Genomic DNA, 19,534 nt, shown 5'->3' with positions numbered 1-19,534 from the left:
AACTAACGTCATTTCCGTTTATAGTTTCTTGGATGTTTAGCAACCGAAACGTTTCAAAATACGTTGGTCTCGAGAACGGACTATTGCGCGAACAATAAAATACTTGTCAGTATTTTTATGACGTTTCTCGATGCCTTCGTGGGCCGCAAAAAATATCATCACGGACCGCATGCGGCCCGCGGCCGTAGTCAAATTCAAATATTGTTAGCGCAACTCTGACTACACAAAGCTTGGGAACGCTAGTTTCAAGAGGAACTAAACATAATCCAAATCGCCTACTTCTGCCTCCAATATACATTGCTGTCACAACTTCGAAATTATATACATTCAATAAAAAATCATTTTCTCAGCATTCTATGTTATAATAGCTTCCATATGATGACTAGTGATGAAAATTCTAAAGTTGACAGAAATGAGAAGGATAATCCAATGATTTTCATTAGCAATGACCTTAAACTTGAGTGCCGTACACAAAAAAGGCTAAATTGTAATTGAAATAATTATTAAATCAACTCCTACGAGTCCTACAAGATAGCTCATGTACAGACGTACCAAAAATTCTATCAATTTTACGATTGAATGAGTCGGAAAAATTTGTTTTTATTATGCGCCAATTTAAACAATTGAAATTGTGATGTAGGCTAGCTACTCGGATATATTTCAAAATCACTTGATCCAAATTTTTGTCAAATCTAAAAACTGTGATAAACCATTAATTTGTTTTAGGGCTAATGACATGGAGTCAGCCTATTATTAAAAATGAAGGAGATGCACCAGTCACTGAAAATATATACCTCCTTATACACTGTAGCAGTTTATTGTCAATGTTATATTACTTTTAAAGCACTGAGAAAAAGTTGCATAATGCTATTTAAAAATATCATGAAAGTAATAATCATTCACAAGAAAATTTCACGTTTGCGGATGCGATTGCGACTCTCGCACAAATCTCTCCTAAATAATATATTAGATGAAAAGGAGTAGCAGCCGAGTCTTCAAAATTATGTGAATACTTGGTGAGTGAATAGTGCGATACCAAAATCTGCAAGGATTCTGGGTGGGGTACTCAAAAAGCATGTTAATAACCTGGGGCGCCTTCAAGAGCATTTAGCAGCTTTTCATCTAATTGCCAAATGAATAGAGTACGGTACTTAAAAACAAAATATGCACTTCTAATCGGTGCAAACATTTCATCATTGACCCATCTTCACGACACCATATTCCACATGAGTGCATGGATTTCCATGGTTATTCGCAATATAATAACTCAAAATCGCGTGAATGTAGGAGAGGACCTTTTAGCAAATCGCAAAATGGATAGAGTATCATATCTTTTGACGGGTGCAGAAATTTAATGATCGACCACTGTTTACGGTGTCATACTTGACATGAGTGCATGGATTTATTCAACTCGAAGACTTTTCGGGTGCCTGTTTTCAAGAGTTAACGGCACACTAACGCGATGTCAACAGAATGAAAATGAAAAGCAAAACCAAAAAGGCACCACCCGAAAAGTCTTCGAGTTGAATAAATATTTTACTACAATGGAAGTTGTATTGAAAGCTATCTTCAAGTTCTGTACCACGAACCAGCTATTGAAGCTCTTTTAACGAGTGCAGAAATTTGATGATTGACAACTGTTTACGGTACGATATTCTACATGGGTACATATATTTTTATGGTTATTCGCAAAATGATAACTATATATTGCGTAAATGTAGGAGGGAGCCCCATGAAATCAAAGTAAGCTCTTTTAACCGGCGCATAAATTCGATGATCGGCCACTGTTTACGGTACCATATCGGCATATTCTACATGGGTGCATGGATTCTCACGGTTATTCGAAAAATGATAACTGAAAAATGAGAATTGATTATTGACCCCTTTTTACGGTACCGTACCATATTCATTATGGATACAAGGATTTCCACGGTTATTTAGAAAATGGTAATAGTTGAAAAAAGTGCGTAAACCGAGGAGGAGGCCCTCGAGAGCGGGTAAATCAACCAAGGGGGTCCCGGGAGACCACCCACCTCCCCAAAAGCCACCACTGTCCGTCATATATTTCGTTCTTATTATTTCCCCTGGAAGTAGTGTTCTAAAACGACATTTTACAATAGTGGACGAGGATACATATGCGGCTTCTGGAGTGTGAGTTTTGAAATAGCAACCAATTAGCGCTGATTTCTCGTACCAGAAAAACTGCGCAGGAAAATCAAGTACGGAACCAATATACAAGGGGCCCTGAGGCTAGTCAATGAACGAATGATATCATTCTCCTACCAGAACGACCCTGGATTGCTTATCAAGCGACACATTCTCGTCATGACTGACGGTAAGCAAGCTATACTGAAATGTCAGAGTTTGGGAACGCTTTGCCCAATGTAGTATATTCCGCCATACAAGCATACGCACTTATCCAACAAATATTCGAATAATGCGATCGCGAAACTTTCCAGGCATTTTCAATGCCGGAGGAAAGCCCAGCGTCGAAAGACAGGATATCGAGGGCGCGTACGCAGATAATCCACCCGAAGTGAGAAGTTTGTTTCGTTTCCGCTCTGGAGCCGGTAACGAATTTCGGAACCGTCATTCCAGTTCTACAGCATCACGTCGTCGGCACGCAGCAGCGATCCGGAGACTCAGGAAGAGCTGAAGCTGATCGCGTCCAAGTCTGACAACTACGTGTACGTGGACGACTTCTACAAGCTCCACAAGTACATCGATAAGATCACCGACGTGCGTGAAGGTCAGCCTTTTTATTACCGAGTCCATTTGAGGTCAAGTTACTCAAATTTATTTGGGAATTTCTGATGCGGGCCCAATCGAGTTATGTACATTGAGAACACTAAACGGCATTTGTATAGTGGTACTGTAATCTATCGCTAAAGCTCTTCCCGATTCATCTCTAAATACGAAACCTTATGGTATAACAGCTGAGTGATAGCCTACCTAAGTTCACCATGAGGTGGTGAGTAGCCTAACGAAGTACTATACTGTTCCCGAGTACTCAACTAGATGTTGCCTACAAGTACCACTTACTTGCACTATACTTATGTTTGCATCACTTTCATCCGCTAAATTATCATGACGGCTGAGCGAAGAGCCACGCATCACGAAAAGTGAATATATTTTCGAAAATTGAACCTATTTGGCTTGATCGCCCATATCCACCCTGCAAATTCGAAAGTGTCCAGTGTCAACATGCGAAAGTAGCCTATGCTAAGTATCCGGCAAGATAGCGCAATGCTGGAGCGTCCGAATTCTTGATCAGTAGGTCATGGGTCCGATCCGCGGTCGGGTCAGACCAAAGACCTGATCAGTAAAACTGTTATCCGTGGCTTCCCTGCTTGGCGCTCAGCATTTCCGGGAGCATGGAGGAGAGATGAAAGACTCAGAAAAACCTTCCTTGACCAGCGGCATTATGCACTCATGGTATGCATATGTACAATTGTACATATCGTGTGTATGTAATCTATGTATACCATGAGTCGGTGTATATGCCGCAAAAGCAAGAAGGCCAAAAATATATGACGTTCCGTCGACTCAATCCGCCTTTTGAAACTACTTACTTGAAGTAGTTTTTCTATACTTCCACTTAACGGCGTTACTTCTACTTATAGTGTAGCAACGATGACTACTCTGACCATCTCTGTAATGTACTCGCCTTTACTTGATTTGGCATTTCGAAATCACGTGTGGTAATCGATACGAGACTACTGAGCAAGACAGTGTCAGCTAAGTTCCTTTGGAATAGGAATATAATCGGAAAATCGTTGTTTATGCTCTCGATAGACGCAACTTCGATACCTTCTACCATTGGAATCCCATTTAACATATTTTTCGATTTCCTTTAGACTTCAGCTCTTGCGGGCAAGCGGGTGAAATAGGAAGCGTCCGTAAAATGATTTCATTGGGACGAGTCATAGGCGGAAGTAAAGCGGCTGAACGCGCCTGGCCGTGGCAAGCTCTCATCACGCGTCCTCACGACCGAATACTTGCGGTAATGTTGATTATTGTTAACAATCTTAGAAAACGCCGCGATTTCTTGCCGCACATTAAAAATACCAAACAGTGCGATGCAATATTGCCACAATACTGCATCTACTTAATACTATATATAAGTACACTAAGGTTGCCAAATTTTGGAAATGTGAAAAAAGGACACTTTTTCAAAAAAATTTCAGACTTACAATACTGGAGCAAAATCCGGAAAAATGGTAAATTTTTCCCGTCCTTGTGATTGGTTGACTTTTCCGACTCGGCTCCAGAAATTCACACTTTTGTTGAATTCCCCGCTGGTAATTAAAAAAAGAAAACAATAAAGGTCAACTTTCCTGCTCAGCTCCCGTATTAGCCGCCGGAACGTTACTTCAGTGATGATTCTGTGTATCTCAATCGAATTTCACCCTATGTTTAACCAAAATTCTCAAAAAATAGGACATTTGGGCGTCCTATTCAAAAAAGTGAAAAAAGAAGACAAATCCTCTTAAAACAGGATGTATGGTAACCCTAAAGTATGCTATACACGAGTGGGAAATAGGTGTATTTACCAGATTTCCACGGAAGTTTTGGGCGTAAGTCACGATCACGTCACTTTCTGGTACCATATTTTGCTTTCTCACCAATTTCGATGGCTGAAAACAGTCCAGCAATACGCCTACTGTTATGGTGATATAACCCAGGGGCGTATCCAGTTCGCTAGCCGCCGAGCTGTATAAGGAGGCGATGAGTCGAAAAAGGTTGGGAGCCACTGCTTTAAACGTTATTTTTGTCGTACATCCCATTTCGAGGATAAGGGACAGCCACGTATGAAACATAGGTCTATCATATAGTTCAGGGTCAATTCAAGAATACATTCGCCCGAAATAGAATGAGAAAATCCTTTCGATACAGGTGTATAGCAGCGTTGTAGGGGGTGGAAGCCTAATCAACGATCAATGGATACTGACGGCTGCCCATATATTCGATAACGACGCGGGACTGGTCGATTGGGAGCAAAACTTTTACATCACTCTAGGTCGGTATACGCCGTAAATCGGGGTATCTAACAGAGGTTCTATAAGTCGGTTGTTCCATCCCTATTAACCGAACGACACTTGAACACCGCTCGATTGCTATTTCGACCAGGAATGAACCGAAGGCCACAGCGAGGAGGCCAGCTTTCAGGATCTGTAAAGGTTTTCATGGTGGAAAAGATACACATTCACGAAGACTATTTGATTCACGAAGGTGCGAGACGTTCTGGGAGCTATCAGAACGATGTCGCTTTGGTAAGTATTTCAAATTTCCCACAAGAGATATAGTTAAAGTAGTGAGCATCACTACTCAAGTGGAAGTAAAAGTAATTCCGTAAATTTCGACTCCATTGCAAGTACGGTTACATTTAGAATAAGAGATGGTTTAAAACACTTATTGTTTAAAACATGTTTAAACCGTTAATATTATTACTATACTACTACAGATAACAACACTATAGGAAGGAGTGGCATTTATCACAACTAAAGACTTTTTGCGCTACGGACAGATACAAGTTAACGCTACAGAACATTCATAATATATCATGGAAATATAATAGACTACACCTGTACACATAAAATGCATAAAAAAAGTTTTAACAAATGCCATTTCAATTTTTTTTCGAAAGTTGTATAATTATATCATAATTATGTAAAGTAAATACTTCTGAAAAATCTTTTAGCCGATGGTATGAGCCTTGGGAAGATTTGCACTAATGAAATCGACGTATGCGATATGGAATGGCTGGAATCCTGGAATCATAGTCGTTTGTTAAGCAAGGGCCACGTTTTATTAGGTTTTTTTCAATTGAATTTTGTTTTAAATGCAACCCTAATTGTAAGTAGAAGTGCAGATTTCCAAGACAAGTCATGCCACTTCAGGTTGAAGTAGAATATCTAAAAATATCTCGCGTAAGCAGTTTCAAAAAGTATATTTGATCGAACCGTCGCATATACTTATCATCACTTAATCGGAGGTGGCACTTTTCGAGATTACAAGATCTATGACTAATAACGCTGCAAATACGGGTAAAATCATCTATATTAATGATCTGTGATGCTGGGCCTCTTTCGCTCAGCCGCCATGACAATGTTACTAGTAAACATGATATGATGCAAGCATATACCAAAACTACTTTCTACTTTTCAAAATTAAAGTAGTAATAAGCGAGTACGTTTGCCAAAAAATCGGTTCAAGTGGAAGTAGAATTAAAAACAAAACCACTTGAGTAAGGAGTGCTAGTACTCCTAAAAGAGTAAGTACTCTGTTACCGACCCCCCGGTGGGAAATCGCATGTATTGATTGAGGACTTATACTGTGCACTCAATCTCGATAAATCCATATCTTCCTGCGGTCTATTTATATCAGCACTATTCCCGCAGATGAAAATTGGCGCTGAGTTACTTATATCCGAAGACGGTCTGTATCTGGAGCCGCCTAAATCCCCGGGAGGCAGGATTCAGTTCACACCGTACATCAGACCCGTGTGCCTGCCTTGCAGTCCTGACAGTTGCGTGTCGAAACTTCTGCAGAAGCCTGACAGTGAAGGCAACGTTTTGCTCAACGGCACAGAGAGTCCAGAGGAGAGATGTAAAATAGAATGTAAGTGTGAGCTCTCAAATGATTAGACAACATGTATAGATTAGAATGGCGGCTGTACACAACGCTGACAATATCACTGTCAAATCCAGCCAAATCGATCGATTCGCCAGCATAGTTTTCAATTTCTCTGGGTCGCAGATGATTTCCTGATGGGCACAAACAAGAAAGGCTACGCGGCTGTTGTGGCGACTGGGTTTGGACATAACGCAACACTGTCGCCGAACGATGATTATGTCACACCGTCTGACGTCCTACAGCAAGCGGTATTGAACCTACAAGATCGACAAAAGTAATACTACATATTTGACATCACATAGAAAATCTGGAGGCTGTCAGTAATGAAGTATACTAATACTTTTTTCAAGTACTCGAGTACGTTACGCCTACTTCCACTATACTTCACTCAAGTAGTTTTGTTAATTACTTCCATTGCAACAAAACTACTTATTTTTCAAACTTCAGATTTTGTAAAGTATAACGTGGTTAGTTATTAGTACTTCTGCGATAGTCGTGAATATACATCCTGCAATTTTGAAAATGGCAACCTTCGATCGACGTCCCGACCATATCTACTTTTTACCTTTCCCGGAAAAAGTGCCTGTATTCTTGATTTTTACGTTTTAGATGTTTGGACGCTGTAGGCATCATCAACAAACAAATAGGGAAAAACGTGCACATTTTCACTCCGGAAATGTTTTGCGCTGTCGGCAGTACCCAAAGGAGAGTTGTGGACACTTGCAAAGGGGACAGCGGCGGTCCTCTGACCCGGGAGGTACGGGTTATGGGCAGTGAGCCCATAGTGGAATTAATAGATTGTATATAGTCAGACTTCGTACAGTGGAATCATCGAAAATACAATACACTGTTCGAGCGCGAACGTATTTGTGACGTGCAGAGCAGTAGGCTAAGTTGTGATGGCTTAGTAATAGTGCAGTTCAACCTTCGAGCCGAGCCTATGAACGTTGGATCAATGCTGTCATGTTCCAGTCATTACAAACTCATGGGGTGTAATGCTGTTAATCCGTTCCATGACTCATGGGAAGGAGAGCATGAAACGAAAAGAATTACCACAATTCGCAACTTGAGTAGCAGACTTGTACAAACTACTGAATTTTCAAAAAGCGCAACTAGAACTATAACTAGAATTACTCAATTTTTAAGACTCGCAACTATAACTATAACTAGAACTACCCAATTTTCAAATTCCGCAACTAGAACTAGAACTAGAACTACTCAATTTTCAAAACTCGCAACTAGAACTATAACTAGAACTAACGAAATTTAAATATCGGCAACTAACTAACTAAAACACAACTAACTAAATTTAATTCTCAATCAACTCATTCATTTTTATTTTATTCGAATTCGGCGTTCCGGCCTTCCACATTAACGTCGGTACAACGAAATTACTGAAAAATCAGACGGACAGAACTATTCTGTAATCAGTACAGGATAAACTAAACCATTTTCTGCAGCGGTTGCTGATTGCAGCGAATCAACATGAGTCGCGAAAATGTTTTTTCGTTGAATTTTGCCCTCTTTGGGGAATACAAAATCCCAGCATGCGAGAAAGCCCTTTCACTGGGCGCAGATGTCGCAGTCATCCCAAAAAAATCTTTCGCTAAGTTCCGTTATTCTGGCAAGTCGGTCATAGTCCGCCAACAGTTCAGCACATTCTGACCCAGGGGTAGTCGCTGTTCCCTGGCATACTTTTTCACCTCAGACGGGCCGGATTTAACTTCAAGCGGACGACACTGACTTGGAGGTAGAAAGTTGAAGAGTGAGAGTCTCGGTTTCTTGTGCGTTGGAGAGCCAGGAGGAGACGACCCAGGCAATTTCTGCAATTTGATTTGTAAAGATACCTTGGGCGAATCCAGACCGTCTTCTCTTTATGCCTGGGCAGGCGTGGTCGGCATCATCATCACGAATCAAATCTATTAAGTTTAACAGACGCGACAGCTTAGTTCCGAGATCACTAGTTCACATTCCAATTAGTAAACAACCTCAAAGATCGCGTGCGCTGCGCACTGTCGATTGTTGTAAATTTGCCGAGTTATCAGTGAACTCGGCATAATCAATGTATTAACTATGATCCAACAATAAGCATTTGATCCTTTGTCATGATCACATTAGCAACCCTAAGTAACCTCCCTTGTCACGCAAGGAGAGTTCTCATCGCGCACGGCAGGACACACGAGTGTTTTCTAGTTGTTCGGCAACTAATATTTTTTTGAAATGCGCAACTAAAACTAGAACTAGAACTACTGAATTTTCAAAATCTGCAACTACAACTAGAACTAGAACTACGGAATTTTCACAATCCGCAACTATAACTAGAACTAGAACTACGCAATTTTCAAAATCCGCAACTACAACTACAACTAGAACTACTCAAAAAACTGTTAGTTAGTTGACCGTCAACTAACTAAATGTTTAGTTTGTACAAGTCTGTTGAGTAGGCCTACACGTGCACAAACACCAACTCTGCATGTTTGATTGCAAACAGGGCTGAGAATCAATGGCGAATATAGGTACTGGTTATCGGAATGACCAATCCTTGTATAAATATATCCCGAAAGTGTAGTGGGCTATGTTCACTTAACCGTAACGTGTACTTCTTTTCCCTTTCGTTGGGTGGTTGGTGCACGAAGACAAAACCTTTATTATACTTCACACTGAATTTCTCTCGTTTTCACCCATCCGAATTGGTGTGAAAAAAAATCGTTCCAGAAAGGAACGTTTACCTGATTTCTACCGTACTATGGTGTAAACCGGCCAACAATACTTTGAATACCCCTCCCCGTGGGTTATTTATTGCACTGTTTGATACACAATACAAATACACCGGATATCACCATCACCATATTCCTGCAAATGTTTCTTGCAGAGTTCCAATTACTCACAAAGTTGATTCATGTCTTCAAATTAAGCAATTTGATACAGGTGAAAGATGACACAACCAAGGAAAGCTGCTTTGTTCAGCTGGGAATCGTGAGCTGGGGATACGGATGCGGCCAATCAATAAAGATCCCACGAACCGGAGAGCGACTGTATTTTCCTGGTTTCTACACCGACGTTACGGCAATGATGACGTGGATTAACAACAAAATAGTTATTCCTGCATGAACGATATATGAATACGTTTTTACATATGAAATACCGCTGGTAAACTTACCATGATTATCTTTTGCAAATTGCAAATCAATTTTATTCATTCCACGCATTGGCGCATGGATTTCAGCTGACGACGGTGAACAGTGAGACGCGTGCAGTGCAGCCAAGTGTGCGTAAATTTTAAAGTTTGTGTTAATATACGTTATCATTGATAACATATATTATTCATCGCAACGCTTTATTGAAGCGATAATTCTGAATATAAGTCGTGTTCGATGTGCTGCACACGGGTCACGTGGTCAGGGCTAGGTGACCGTTATCGCGAGAGGTATTCCTCACCTTGTTCTAGTATAGAGGATATCAAAAGTGGAATTTATCTCAGAATTATTATTATCATTTCGGTGAATCTGGCGCAAATTCTACCATATTCAATTTTTTGCGAGGCCCTGCATGGCAACAATGAGGGTTGTAATGACTCAAGTCATTTTCCTAAAAATAGAGAATAACTCGACTCGGGTCATTTCGCATGACTCGGGACTCAGACGGCCAAGACAGGCATTTCGTTGTAACTTCGAAGAATAGTAAGCTACCACATTATTGGTATTTCGTGTATTAGTACTGGTGTTTGTACAATAGTGACAAAAACTGTGTAAAGTGAGGAACATTACTATATTATGAATGCGAGGCATTCAATATCTCCCAAACAGAGTTGTAAATCCAAGATGAAGCGGATTGAGATCGAAACTGAACAGTGAATTCAATGACTTGGATTCGAACTCTAGTCAAAACACTGTGACTCGGACTTGAACCTTTGAACCCTGACTTGGACTTGTCTCGGTGGTGATTGAAAACGACTCGACTTGTCTCGAGTCAAAACTATAGAAGTAGCTTTGACCTGTGACTTGGGTCCTCGGGACTTGGTTACAACCAATGTTCCCTTTAGAGGGAATAGTGGTTACAACCCGGGCAACAAATGACTATTGACAATTGTCGTTCACATTGAAGAACTCGAGGTTTGCCCCACATCGAAGTCTGTGAACTACGGATAGTATTCGATTAAATATCTGGAGGTACCTTTCACACGCAGGATAATTGCATATAACTATCTATATATACCAGGACAAAATTGGTTCTTTCTGAACTCTACGGTAGGTTTACCATATTTTGGAAATCTGAAAAGAGGTCACTTTTGAACTATTGAAACGGAGCCGACCATGCCTTGGTTTCGTACTGTGGTTCAATATTGATGGTTGGTTAGCAATATCAGGGGTGGGCAACTATTTTACCCAACGGGCCAACAGAAAATACGGTGGAGATAAGACTTCGTTTTGGCATTAGCATATCACATTGTTCATGTTTGTACATCGGGGAAATGTGTTTAAACGTAGTGGCTATATAGGTTGATTTTTTCGGGAGGGGGTGGGGTGTATCAATATGCATTAATTGTATCTCTAAATTGGAAGAAGTGAATATTACATTGTTAGGGATGGTGTGAACCTCTGAAAGGTTCAGGTTCGTGTGAACGTGTACCTTTTTGAAAGGTTCTGTGTGAACACGAACGTGAACCTCATGACGTCACGTGACGTCATATTGCTAATTTCAACCCATATTTCAATTAGGTGATTGCCTATATTAATCTACTGTACACGATACCGAGCGACGACTCGGGGCCACATAATAGCTCAGTACTTATAAATACATATTGACGTTTGAAACGTCGTCAAATGTATCAACTGGGTAAATCAAATGATATAATAATCCCATAAAATCAGTATCTTGCGTCACTTTGCCAACAATTTCGACCTAATCGGACAGTATTCGGCGTCTGAGTATTGCCACATAGATATTGAGCAGAGCCAACACCCCAGTCGCACAGATTTGGTTTTTATGATACAGTATACATATGTAGTCAAGATTGACCCCGTACGCCTGCTAGATTTTTACATCAGAAGACGATAATAATCTCATTGATTGGTTGAATAAGGATCATTCGCTGACAAAATACAGTGTATTTCGCTATTGATGTCATGTGATTGAGGGTCAAGCTCACAGCACAGAGACACTATAAATATGCACAAACGGAAAGCTGGATATTTCGAGCAAACTTTTGTAACAATACAAGTAAATCTTCGAGATTGTCAAGGGCGGCATGCTCGTTTAGTGTTGAATATTTATGCTGCCAGCTCCATGCATACAGTAGCCCGCAGTTGAAAGTCAATAAATTTGAACCAAAGATGTTATAATGAAGTGAAAATTGCAATGTATGAAAAAGGTTCACAGTGCAGAACCTACCAAGGTTCTGTTGTGAACGCGAACCTCAAATTTTCCGAGGTTCACACACAGAACGCGAACGTGAACCTCACGTTCACACCATCCCTAATTGTTACACCTGCCCAGGCTATACATTGATATTAGGCAATGATAAGATGTGGAAACATAATACATTTTAAAGTTTTTTTTAAACCCACAGACACGTTGTTTATATTGAAACATTAAGATGCATTTAGGATACTACAAAGCTTGTCTCTGTCACTGCCTACCGAGCAGTGTGCAGCTTGGTGTAAAAATACCCTGTTGTTGATGGAAACTAGCAGTCCTTCTGAAATTCGCGTATCTTAGCCGCACCGATCCGACAAGATAGCGTCTAGGCTAATAGTGGAGCGTCCAACTTCCTGATCGGTAGGTCGCGGGCTCTGCGGAACATAAAAACAGGATTCATAGTGAACGAATACTCTGTTCAGTTGATACAGTCTGTGATTTTAATCCACGGAAATAATATCAAAAAGTAGATTTCATTCCAGGTGACCTTTCACGGGCCGCACGTTGCCAAGGTCTGCTCTACTACTTCGTGAGTTGTTCGCGCTATGCAGAGAGCGAGTGCTAAAATGCTGATCTGGCTCTTGCATGTTGATAGCGATGATATATTCAACACAATGACGAGCAATAAAATCAGTAAACGGACAATCTGAAATATCCGAGTGTAGGCCTAATCCCATTAGGCAGGCCGTGTTATTTTTGGCATATGCCAAAACTGCCAAAAATAACTTATTTTTGGCATTTTTCAATTTTTATTTTTGGCAGTTTTGGCATCGTCCGCTAAATAAATAGTTTCAGCCTCGAATTAGTCACAAAAACGCTTTATTTGGGCTAGTTTGTCAAAAGACACCACAAAATGTGCAGCATCCACGTATAATCAGTGCCAACAAACAATAAGAAGAAGAAAAACCTAACGATTTCATAGGTTAATAATATCAAACGAAACCACAAAATGTGTAGTATTCATCGGAATCGGTGCCAATAAGCAAAAAAAAGAAAGAAAAGCCCAGGGTTGTAATGACTCGAGTCATGACTCGACTCGAGTCAGACTCGAGTCACGATTTTTTTATGACTCGACTCGACTCGAGTCATTTTCTTGAAATGGGAAAATGACTCGACTCGACTCGAGTCAATATTTGGATTGACTCGACTTGTACTCGAGTCATTACGCATGACTCGACCCAAGTCATTGACTCGGCTTATTTTATATGACTTGAAGATGAAGAAATTTGCGAATCATAATGGCTAGATCAACGCATCCGACGAATTCTGCCGACATCGCTATTTGTCACCACTGCTTTCGTTGCACTTGTCTGATAGATCAGATATGCCGCCGTAAAAACAACAGAAAATGATACATAGTAGCAATGCATTGTACAAAATCGTCCAGTGACGAAGAGGTAATAGATCCTCCGCAATTAAAGTACTCAAGACTTTTCAATTATACAAGCAAACAATTGAATCAAAGTTTAATTAGAGCCAATGAAATGACTCAGATGGTGAAGAGACTGATAAGCTCATGTGTAGATTTGAAGGCGATGATCCTTTGCATTTTCGGGCGACTAGAAAGAATGAGTATTCAATGCTCTTCAGTGTGGTTCAAAAATGCTTGTCAATTCCTGCATCTATAGTGCACTAGTGGAACGTGTATTCAGTAGATGTGGATTCATTCTACGGCCATGCCGCTTTAACGTATTTGAGGATGTCCTTTCCACATTAGTATTTTTGAGGTGTAACTCATTGATTTGAGCTGCTGTCTGTGAAAACACACAATGCCCTTCGTCCATTTGACGTTTTGTTAGGTATGTGCATTGTGCACGTGAGTAATAATGAATGGCTAATGTTGTGTGATGTTTGTACAATATGGCTGTTCTAAAATAACTTCTTTTTTATTTTACAGGGTGGTTACATGATAAAATTGTTATGTTGCATAAAAGGAACACCGAATATGGCTTAATTTGAGAAAAGTGGAATGAATGATCTGAGAGGAGAATATTCTGGATTTGAAAATAAATGGAGTATTTTAGTGAGAAATTCTTTCATATAATATAATTACATAGTAGTAAGCCGACTATTTTTTCATATCCAAAACATTCTACTCTAATACCTTCACTTTTTCTAGTTGGAATTGAGTCAAATTTGCTATGAATCATATTTTTACACAATGTGACAATATCATGAGATAGCCGGTAAAATTCGAAAATCTCTATTTGTAATTAGTCTAAAATTTTCTTTCATAGCATTGCTTTCTACTGGTTGGAATTGAGCCAAATTTGATTTTCAGGCAATCTAGCAATTTTAAGAAGTAGCCAGAAAATTTGAAAAAATGTTTTTGAACAGCCCCATTGTACAATTATTTCTCCAATGCTGTAACTGCGATGTAGTCGGTAATGCAATTGGGAAAACCTTTAGTATAATCAAAAGGTATCTGTTCTGTTGTCACTGCACAATGCACATAGTTGCATGCACGCTTTTACAGCATGCTGGCCTGTTGTAAATACCTCTACATAAACATGCATCTACTGATTCTCTATCAACTAGTATCTTGACGTGAATTTGTTGGTTCTCTATCAGATAGTATGTAGACGTGAATTCGTTGGTTCTCTATCAGCTATTCGTGAGCTATCGTCGATGTGTTCATAATAAAAACTGAATGCTTGTATTGGTGATGTATCAGACTGACAAGAGAGATATTTGATTTTAAGTTCTAAGATTAGTAAAGTTATCTTTAGCATCGGTAAATGAGGCCAGGACCTGTCCGTTATCTGCCTAAATAAACACGTGCCAAGACTCTGATAGGGACAAAATGAGCATGTTTCGCAAACAGGGAATTCGATATCACCCAAGCAGGATTGAAAACATGAGTTGAACATGACTTCAATACTGTGACTTGGACTCGACTCGAGTCATAACACCATGACTCGGACTTGACCCTTTAAACGGTGACTTGGACTCGGACTCGAGTCTGTGATGAATTTAAAATGACTCGACTCGACTCGAGTCAAAACCACAAAAGTATGATTGACTCGTGACTCGGAACCATGTGACTTGGTTACAACCCTGGAAAAGCCTAACAAACACGCTCAACAGCTGATTGTTACAGCTGTTGAATAGACTTAAATCGTTTGCACTGTAACAGTGCTTCCAAACTTAGGTCAGTCAAGTTTCTCCTAAATTCTCTTCTCGCCCAGCGAATCTGGGAAATATCGGCTTCAACAGTAGCCGTTGAGGGAAAGAATGTTGCCAGTCATCCACAAAAGTTTTTCAGAGCTTCAAAATCTTTGGAGGGCCGAACCGGCTTCCATGCATCATGAAAAGAGATCACTTCACCAGTGCCATCGATCTCATCGCGGAAAGAATTTTCTTCCCGATCCTTTTCCAGGAGTTTCCTGTGTTGTCTCTCAACACATTCTATTTAGTAGCCCGATTATCATTTCTCCTTCAGTCCACTGATATAATTTCGGAGGACTTTTGTCACTTGGTGGCTTTAATATTACCAACTCGCATGGAAGAGTCCTGGGAAGGTTAGCTTGTTTAAAAACATTGACGCAACAAGACTGTCTGGCAAAACGAGACTATGCAGCTCAGAAATAGCCAGACAGTTTGTTGCGTCACAATGTTCAACTCGATCACGATGCAAAAATTGTGGTTGATTTTGGGGGTTCCAGTTCCATGAGCAGAATATAATTTAGATTTTAATAATCAGTACTGCGGCAGCTTCTCATTGATACCTGTTTTATCAAATTTAGTGCTCGACAAGCCGGTCAAAAATGGTTGTAAAATTGCCTTTGGACAAATGGAAAGTATGACGTAAACCAAATGCAGTCAGCCGTTCAATCTCGCTGTGCCCACGCCATTTAGGACACCATGCTTTCACCCCTAATGGGTGGGCTGGACCCAGATTAAGAAACCTGCCTTTCACAAACGCTCTTCTCGCTTGTAACGAGGTCCTGCTAACACAACACCATGAACGAAATACACTATTTGGCAGGCCGTGTTATTTTTGGCATATGCCAAAAATTGCTTATTTTTGGCATTTTCAAATTTTTATTTTTGGCAGTTTTGGCATCTGGCTCCTGAAATGCCAAAAATAACACGGTCTGCCCATTAGGAAACCCGATAACTCTGCTCATATCCTGTATAACAGGGATTCTCAACTTCCTTGACATAACGGGCCGCATTTTAACAGCAGAAGACGCTGTGGGCCGCAGAACATTTTTTATGTATTTGTGTGCTACTAATAAATTAAGACAACTAGAGCTTATTTACCAGTTGTATATACACGCATTTGGTACATCTTTATCCATTCTGTAGCATTAATGGACAGCGTTCGTAAGTTCGCAGTTGCTGTTTTTTTATAAGATCAGGCGATATGTAGAACTCCAGAAGAAATTGTCGGGGTATCATTTTAAGTTTCTACGCTTCGATACAACAACTGTTCTTCGACAAATATGGCGCATCGGTTTTACATAACAATACCGTGCCAGTATAGTAATTGCGTTCATAATGAAAGATGTCGCGGGCCGCAAAACAATCGCCTGCGGGCCGCGGGTTGAGAACCCCTGCTGTATAAGATGCAAACACTTTTTTGATATTACTATATGCGTCTGATCGAAGTGTAACGACTGGAGTAGACTATCACGTATCTCTCGCTCCTCGATGATCAACATTGACGCTACTATACATTGTTGACGCTACAACTATCAGAATTTCCTACTCTGATCATAGCCTGGTCAGGCTTAGAAAGGCTGTGTTTTGGTGATGACCTTCCACACCACGTCGATGCTCATTGCTCATTGCTCATACGGCGTCTTTACGGAAAAAAAGTTGAAAGAAAGACCAGGTGAAGGATGAGAACATGGCAACGCAAGTAAACAGAACAATGAAAGAAAGACAGCTGCAATATCAAGATCGAACACCGGTACAGGTGAATTTACTTGGTCGTGTCTATCAATGATATATAATATATATACATATACAATACATATACATATACATATGGGCCTAAATCATTGACTCGGCTGTTAGGTAGGGTTACCATATTTTGGACTTGGGAAAGGAGGACACTTTTTCAAAACTTTTAAACTTAGAATGCCGAAGGGAAATCCTAAAAAATGATAATTTTTTTTCTCAGTGCTAGGTTGGTTGATTAAAAAAAAGGTCGTCCTCGAAGGACATTTTCAAAAACCCTAAAAAGGAGGACAAATCCTCCTAGAGGAGAACGTATGGTAACCCTACTATTGGACCATCTCTAATTTCAGCTCTGGTGATTGCAAGGGATGGTACTCTCATTTGCTCTGCAAGAGACTTTGTCACGGGCTGGATGAAATCGTCTGGCGGGCATTATATGTTCATGCTGCTCTGAGACCCACCATAGGGCATACGACGCAACTTCTCTCCACCAACTTCTCTACATCAACTTCTCTCCACCTACGTGATCAGAGGTGAGGCGGCAAAGGTGATGACTTCGAATTTTCAATGAACTGTCATAACCCAGTGGTGGTCAGTAACGCAGTAATACTACTTTTCCGAATTACTCAAGTCGTTTTCCGATACTTGGTCAAGTAAATCTAATTTCTCGCTACTTCTATACTTCATAATATTTTGTAATCTCACTAATACTTACTTTTCGCTAATTTCAGTCTGTCAAGTAGAAGTGGTCAAATCCTCAAAGCAGAAAGATAGCCTGAGTAATTTCAGGGCTATTTATATACGGAGTAGGCTACAAACATTTAATTATCATAAAAGTTAAGTAAAGACCTGAATTTTCGTCACGCTTGGCGCATAGCAGATATGGAGTGACAAATGTTTTCACGGAAGTATCGGTGAATATATATCAGGCTTCGAGTTCTAATTAGTTTCAGTTATTTTGTCTGGAGAACATACATGTTGACGTATAAAAGCAAGTGCATGAGTAATGCCTCCATTTTCAAAAAATAAAGCCACACTATATTAGGGTTACCATATTTCTGTGAAGCAAATTCCGGACACTCTTTAGCGCCCACTAGCGGATTTTAAAATGAGATGTAACACATTGACCGTCAATATGACGTCACAATAGCAAACCATTGCCCATCGACTCTATACACTATAGTGGAGTGGAACATAGGTCATGAATCTGGCCATCTGTAATGTGAGCTCTGGTGATTGCTACTTGCTAGGGTCTACAATAGATTCCTCTACGGGCCGGATGATGTCATCTGGCGGGCCGTGTCTGGCCTGTCAGGATTGTGTTTGACAGCCCTGCTATACTGTTAGGTTGGTGCGGTTATCTGTTTATGTGTTTTAATCAGGTCCGAAAAAACTTTTTTTTTCTCCCCTCCCCCCTTCCGCCCAAAAAAGCACTGATCTTGGGGCCACCATTGGGTAGTCGATGTTACTTGTTGGGCACTTACTATATGCATTTGCCTGTTAAATTTTATGTATGAATTCTGTCAATAATATTGATTCTTCCATAGATTAGGCCACTATAAAATGCACCAACAGGTTGCACATCCGGTGATTTCCAGCCTTTCATGGTCGCGACCTCATTTCCCATCTGAAAATGTTTCGTGGCAAAGCTCAAAACTTGATAAGCTGATTACTAAAAAAATCAGCTTGCCCAAACTTATCTCACGGCCCAGGAAGCTGATTGCGTCCAACATCATCGCGATCCCCAGATAAAGGCGAATGACCCCAAAATTTCGAACCACTGTCTGTGACCGAAGTCCCCAATCGACCTTAACCAACTCTAGGAATATACCGTTATATCTTATAATTGCGGTTACTATCAGACTTATTTTAGTAAGTGATGGTTATTTATATTTATTTTGATTGCATTTTTTGGCGAGGGTAGTGCCAGGTGCCTATACTAATATCATCATACGTTGCATTAACTCCCGCGCAGCGCGAAGAACAATTTTGAATGGCATAAATCTGCTTGAAAATAATATTGTTTATGTTGATTTACGAAAAAATTTTGAGCATGCTTGAAGCCTTCAAAATTCCGGACATTTAGGCATATTTTAGAAATTCCTCCCGGACGCAGATTTTTCAGTGAAATTCCGGACATGTCCGGGAAATTCCGGACGTATGGCAACCCTACACTATATGGCATTTTTACGAGCCGCCATATTTTTCACGTATAGTATTCGCGCAAGGTGTCAACACCGTATCCAATACAACTTCTACATGTCGCTCCTCGACTAAACTAAGGTCCTTATAATATGGGGCGAGGAGCCCATGCCATGATAGTTTCTATAACAGAGTGATCGAGTAAATAATGGATTAGTATCGCGTTTCCATATCACAACTATCATTTGCATCTCATAATGCAACGAGTGCTTATTCTGTCGAAAGCATATCCGTCCTGGGATGCATCAAGCTCTCTACACCTTCCGCATAGCTCAATTTGCAGTTTTTGACAGTCCATGCGAACGAGTCACGACAGTTTTCACTATTAACTTGAGTAGATTTAAAGACAGGCGATTCTACTTCAAGTATC

The 19,534-nt window shown here is 40.3% G+C and overlaps 2 protein-coding genes across 2 annotated transcripts in view; one reads left to right on the top strand and one right to left on the bottom strand.

The window, feature by feature from the left end:
• The window catches only part of LOC145458636 (complement factor B-like), a 58,568-nt gene extending 48,555 nt beyond the window's left edge, over window positions 1-10,013 (top strand). Inside the window, exons 13-22 of the mRNA XM_080337069.1 lie at window positions 2,198-2,335; window positions 2,460-2,536; window positions 2,599-2,749; window positions 3,858-4,003; window positions 4,897-5,020; window positions 5,131-5,273; window positions 6,402-6,621; window positions 6,760-6,910; window positions 7,246-7,393; window positions 9,565-10,013. Of these exons, the coding sequence (XP_080193195.1) occupies window positions 2,198-2,335; window positions 2,460-2,536; window positions 2,599-2,749; window positions 3,858-4,003; window positions 4,897-5,020; window positions 5,131-5,273; window positions 6,402-6,621; window positions 6,760-6,910; window positions 7,246-7,393; window positions 9,565-9,747 (1,481 nt within the window). The 3' untranslated portion in view covers window positions 9,748-10,013. The remainder of the gene's footprint in view (window positions 1-2,197; window positions 2,336-2,459; window positions 2,537-2,598; window positions 2,750-3,857; window positions 4,004-4,896; window positions 5,021-5,130; window positions 5,274-6,401; window positions 6,622-6,759; window positions 6,911-7,245; window positions 7,394-9,564) is intronic.
• LOC145458639 (uncharacterized) overlaps window positions 8,067-19,534 on the bottom strand; it is a 144,490-nt gene continuing 133,022 nt past the window's right edge. Inside the window, exon 16 of the mRNA XM_080337074.1 lies at window positions 8,067-8,078. The gene's annotated coding sequence lies outside the window, so the exon portion shown is untranslated. The remainder of the gene's footprint in view (window positions 8,079-19,534) is intronic.

The sequence above is a fragment of the Botryllus schlosseri genome, chromosome 16 (assembly GCF_051294905.1).
Source record: "Botryllus schlosseri isolate E-star chromosome 16, Bs_hap1, whole genome shotgun sequence".
Taxonomy (NCBI): Eukaryota; Metazoa; Chordata; class Ascidiacea; order Stolidobranchia; family Styelidae; genus Botryllus; species Botryllus schlosseri.
Note: the sequence above shows the minus strand (reverse complement) of the source record. Positions and strands in the feature narration are given on the sequence as shown.